The 6000-nt window shown below is 44.6% G+C and overlaps 1 protein-coding gene across 1 annotated transcript in view; it reads right to left on the reverse strand.

Annotated features, from left to right (window-relative positions):
- GTF2F2 (general transcription factor IIF subunit 2) overlaps nt 1–3221 on the reverse strand; it is a 155914-nt gene extending 152693 nt beyond the window's left edge. Inside the window, exon 1 of the mRNA XM_030311128.1 lies at nt 3006–3221. Within this exon, the coding sequence (XP_030166988.1) occupies nt 3006–3071 (66 nt within the window). The 5' untranslated portion in view covers nt 3072–3221. The remainder of the gene's footprint in view (nt 1–3005) is intronic.
- Between the last annotated feature and the right edge of the window lie 2779 nt (nt 3222–6000).

Here is a 6000-nt window from a genome sequence, read left to right on the forward strand (position 1 = left end):
ATGAGTAGACTATAGCGCAGAAAGCATTTGCTACCAATTCTCATCATCTTTCAGAGATAAATTTGTAAAGGACAAGAACTGGCAAGAAAGTCCTTTCACACCCTGGAAAGACCTATGTGCAAGCCTGTTATTTTCTTTAATATATAAGATTAGAAAAAGAAGATATACTGTATGCCAAGTTGACAGGAAGAAATTGTGATACTGCAAACAATAAGTAATGTAACAACTAACTTTACAAAACAAGAACAGGGATGGCTGGATGGCTTAGTCGGTTGAGCATCCAACTTCGGCTCAGATCATGACTGCAGTCTGTGAGTTCGAGCCTCATGTCAGGCTCTGTGCTGACAGCTCAGAGCCTGGAGCCTGCTTCAGATTCTGTCTCCCTCTCTGTCTCTGCTCCTCCCCAGCTCGTGCTCTTTCTGTCTCTCAAAAATAAATAAACATTTAAAAAAAAAAAAAAAAAGAGGGGCGCCTGGGTGGCTCAGTTGATTAAGCGTCTGACTTCAGCTCAGGTCATGATCTCGCGGTCTGTGAGTTCGAGCCCCGCACCAGGCTCTGTGCTGACCGCTCAGAGCCTGGAGCCTGTTTCGGATTCTGTGTCTCCCTCTCTCTCTGACCCTCCCCCATTCATGCTCTGACTCTCTCTGTCTCAAAAATAAATAAACGCTAAAAAAATTAAAAAAAAAAAAGAAGTACAAATTGTTGAGTTCTTTTTAAACAGATAAAAGGTATTCAAATACCCATACATGAGAAAATACTGTTTTTTAAATTTCATTTTAGACTGTATTCTTTCACATCTTCATTTAGTCAGTCACCATATCCCGACAATTTTTACTGAAAAAGTTTCCCTAACTCCTCAGATTTATCACATACCTATGATGCCGTGATAATTTTTATTTTTTTAATTTTATTTTGAAAGTTTATTCATTCTTGAGAGACAGAGACAGAGCATGAGTGGGGGAGGGGCAGAGAGAGAGAGAGAGAGAGAGAGAGAGAGAGAGAGACAGACAGACACACAGAATCTGAAGCAGGTTCCAGGCTCTGAGCTGTCAGTACAGAGCCCAACGTGGGGCTCAAACTCACAAACCATGAGATCATGACCTGAGCCGAAGTTGGACACCTAACCAACTGGGCCACCCAGGCGCCCCATGTGATTTTTTAAAATTTTGACTCTGCTAATCTTCCTCTCAAGCTTCCCCTGCCCCCCTGAATTATCTGCATCTTTGCCTTACTCAAAACCCTCCAAAAGGTTCCTCACTTCCTGTAGACTAAAGTTAAGACATCCCCATTTCACAATAGGATAAGTATATGGTCCCAACTTTCTTTACACAAACCCTCTTGTCTAGGCATAATAATCTCCTTTGTTTTACAGGACACACCATGTTAACATGCATTTTCAGTCTTGCACTTCTGTTCCACTCTCCGTAATATACTATGTTAATGCCTCAGGCCACCCATCCAAATCGTGTAAGGCAAACAATATTCACTGAGCATTTACTGTGCTCCAAGAACTAATGCATCATCTCAAGTTCCACTATTTTTTCAAGCTCTTTCAGTCTGCAAGGGAGATTTCCTCCTTAATGATTCTCCTCCATTGGGCATGCAACAGGAGAAATACAATAGGAGAAATTTACCCAGGCCTTTTAGGTCATACTGATATAGCTGTGAGATCAAATGAGCACCAGAGAGTAAAGCTGGAGTTGAGGAAAAAAAACTAAGAGACTGTTCATTCATTCATTACATATATGTTGAGCAATTCCATGTGCCAAACACAATTCTGGTTGAGACAAGAAAAGATTCCGTTTTCATGGAATGTCACTGTGTGAGTGCACCCTGCACCGGCACTAGAGAGAAGGAGGTAACCAACACCGAACACATGAGTACACAATCACTTTAGGCTGTGACAAGTGCTTTGAAAAATATAGTACAGGTCTGACATGCTACCAACTGATCATAAGGGAGCTATTTTCGAGAGGTGGACAGGAACCGCCTGATTTAACTGATGAATACCCAGCCATGTGATAAAAGTTAAAAAAAATTAAACCAAAGGTCCTACACTTCAAAGACCATCATTATCACATTTTGAACATACATGTGTCTAAAGCTCCCCTAAGAGGCAACACTCTTCAATACGTAAAAGTAAAGCAAAGAAATAAACTTTGGGAGGCGCCTAGGTGACTCAGTCGGTTCAGCGCCGGACTCTGGATTTCAGATCAGGTCCTGATCTCTCGGTTCCTGAGTTCCAGCCCTGCCACCGGCTCTGCGCTTGACAGCCCCGAGCCTGCTTGGGATTCTTTCTCTCCCACTCTCTCTGCCCCTCCCCTGCTTGCACGCGCGCTCTCGCTCTCTCAAAATAAATAATCTTAAAAAAAAAAAAAAAAAAAAAGGAAAAGGAAAGCACAAATACTGTGCTCACTCGGGGCTAATCAAGACTGCTGTTAAAAAAAAAAACCAAAACACTTATTGACGGCGGTGCTCTAGAAGAACACTCCAATGGCCTCTGCTTCCGTGAGTTCAGAGCTCTCTCAGCTCTCCTGGGAACTCCAATAAGGGCCATCAACCTAAAAGAACACGTTAAGGGCCAACAGGGACCCGTTCTACTTTCTGGACGAGAAAACTGTACAGAAGCTTTCACTCAACCTCTCTATGCAGACTCGTGACTAAAATCACTTTCACCCAAAGAAGATACAGAAATTCTTCAGTCTGGGGTACAATACACCACTCAAGTCGGAGAACACCAGGACAGGACCCCATAAAAACGACATGGTGGGAAAAGGAATCCGTACCAGGCAGGTTCGGACTCCAAAGTCGCAAAGACACTGAAAAAGTCCCTCAATTAACTTCCTCGTCTGCAAACTAGCACAACGACTCCTGCCTCCGAAGATGTGTGTGGCTCTAACGAGACGGCTGTAGAGAACTTTAAAAGGCGCACGGAGTGGGACAGTCTCAAGTTATTTAAACTACTTAAACTAGCAGGAGCGCAAGCCGGAGCCGCGCGCACACACCTTGACGAGCCACACTCCGGTGTTCTGTTTGGCGCCGGTCAAATCGAGTTCCCCACGTTCGGCCATGGGTCTGTTGACTGCAGAGGCGAACCGGCCAGAGCAGCGGCCCGGGAAGCTGGGGTCCTGCGGCACGAAGGACTGGAGAACCCGGTACGCTGCGGCCAGAGGCTGACTGAAGAAGCCGAGTCCACCCGCCAGGATATTGGGAATCCCCGGAAAGAGAAATACGCCGCTGGGAGGCGGGAACTGCGCCTGCGCACTGCCACCGCCAATACGGCGCGCCGGTGTGGACAAACTTCCTGGTTAGGCACCTTCTTGAGTGGGCGTGGTTATGGTAGCTGGTTGTGTCTGAATGATGAAGACACAGGGTGGGAGGAGACAAAATGTCCACAATACATTTGAAGACCAGGTCAGCATAAGTGAAAAAAGACAGCATCAAAACAGAAAAATGGGGTTCAAAGAGACAAAGGCTGTAAATTTATGTCCAACCCTGGTCAAGGAAAAAGAAACACTTTTGGAGGCCAGGGTCAGAGTAATAAAAAGAATAAGTTAATTAGCACACGTAGGCACTGTGATCGGACTGTGTAGCCTTGGGTATACTGAAAACATTGTTTGTACACCCGCAAAAAATAAAATAAAGTAAGAGTGTCTCAAGTGAGAGGCTACCCTGAGCACTTCCAATTAAACAAGCAGAGAGCGGCCCTTTTAGATTTCAAAACCCCGAGTCTATATAATTAGGTCAGTTACAGTAGACATGTAAGATAAACCTGATTGTTAAATACCCAGCTTAAAAAGTTTCCTCTCTGTCTTCTCGCCTCTAGCATAAAATTCAATCCTCTTTATGAAGGCCCTCCTTATTTGATCTCTGCCACTCGATCTATCACACATCCAACCACATGCAACCATCAGACCTTCCAAACAGGTCAGGATCTTCTTCCTCAACTATTCATAGCCTCTGCACACTGAATGCCCTTTACTCATAAATAGATGCTCTATTCTTCCCTTACCCTCATTCTCACCAGTGTCCTCTGATTGGCAAACTCCTACTTGGGTTTCAAGACTTATGGAAATGTCACTTCCTATGAAACCTTTTATTAACTTCCCCAGAGGAAGTTGGTTTTTCTTCACATCACAGTGTGATACTTATCACCCTGCACTATGTATACATGTTTACATGCTGCCTTTGCTTTCTAGACTATGAACTCCTCCTAGGTGGAAATAATGTTTTATTCATTTTATATCCACAACAGCTAACATAGTGCCTGACACATTGTCAGATTTCAATAGGCTTTAGCTGAATGAACATTTTCTGGAAGAGAAACAAACAGTAAAACACTGTAAGAATGGCAAGTAATATATTGAATCATGCATCAGAGCCATGTGCACAATTGAGGAAATTCTGTGTCTGTGCAGCACAGAGCCAGGAAAAGTTATCAGGTTTCTGTAATCAGCTGGGAAAACTAATAGGAAAGATGGGAGACCAGGCATGGGTTGAGAAGGAAGGTTACATTCTTGTGTCACAGCTTACAAAAGGGTCTTAAAACATATAAAGGGTCAAGAGACCTGCTTTGAGCTTTGATCTTGATCAAATAGAAGGAATAGATTGAGATATGAGACCATGAGAAAATGGAGCCTGGAGCACCCTAGTAATGGACTTAAAAGGATTAAGACCTTGATCTATGGGTCACAGGAAGACTTAATATGAGTGTGTGTGTGTGGATGGGTGCATGTACAGGGAATGAGGGAGAACAAATGGGAAAAGAAGAAATGGCGAGAGAAGAAAAAAGTGCAAGAATTTGAAATGATTACATAGGGCGGGGCACCTGCCTGGCTCAATCAGTAGGGCATGCAACTCTTGATCTCTGGGTTGTGAGCGCAAGCCCCAGGTTGTGTGTAGAGCTAAACAAACAAACAAACAAACAAACAAACAAGTGATTACATAGGGAAGGGTAAAAAAAACTATTTAGCACCCCATCCCCATACAGTGTTGAACAAGAAATAAACTTTTTTTTCTTTAAGTTTATTTATTTTGAGAGAAAGAAGAAGGGGCAGAGAGAGAGGAAGGGGCAGAAAGAGAGGGAGGAGCAGAGGGAGAGAGAGAGAGAGAGAGAGAGAGAGAGAATCCCAAATAGGCTCCGCACTGTCAGTGCCGAGCCCTATGGGGGGCTCAATCCTACCAGGTGTGAGATCACAACCTGAGCCAAAGTCAAGAGTTGGACACTTAACTGACTGAGCCACTCAGGCATCCCCAAGGATTAAAGTTTCATCTCTCCTTTTCAAACTCCCAGCTTGAAAAGGGATGCTGATGAGCTGTGAGAGAAAAGGAGGACATGGGCTCTGTCATTGCCAGGTGGACTGGGGAGATCACCAGGCACTGAAGCCTCCCCTCCAGCCTGTCCCTGGGATGTTGTTGGAGGCTCTTAGTCTCTTTGCAGGAAAGAAATCAGGACCAGACCAGAAACAGTAGTTGAATTGTGCAAATGAAGAGTTGATTAGAGAGTCCAGGAGCACCTGCTGAGGCTCAGTTGGCTAAGCATCCGACTCTTGATTTGAGTTCATGGTTCATGAGATCCAGCCCCAAGTCAAGCTCTTTGCTGACGAGGAGCCTGCTTGGCACTCTCTCTCTCTCTCTCTCTCTCTCTCTCTCTCTCTCTCTCTCTCTCTCCCTCTCTCTCTCCCTCTCTCTCTCTCTCTCTCCCTCTTTCTCCTTCTCTCTCCCTCTCTCTGACTACCTCTCCCCCTCTCATGATCTCACTCTGTCTCTCTCTCAAAATAAATAAATAAACTTTAAAAATAAATAAAATGAGAGTCCACTCTCGAGATGTGAGAGCAGGGGAGCTCAAGGGAGAGCCGTGTGCCCTGGGATTTGGGTCCCTATCTTTCATTGACAGTTGTTACCAAGGGGATGGAATATTACCAAGGGGATGGACTTCTTTGGGAGCAGGGTTTTGCACCTTTTCTCCCTTACTTGATTAGGGTCTCTGGTCTTCCTCCT

Source organism: Lynx canadensis, chromosome A1, assembly GCF_007474595.2.
Source record: "Lynx canadensis isolate LIC74 chromosome A1, mLynCan4.pri.v2, whole genome shotgun sequence".
Classification (NCBI taxonomy): Eukaryota; Metazoa; Chordata; class Mammalia; order Carnivora; family Felidae; genus Lynx; species Lynx canadensis.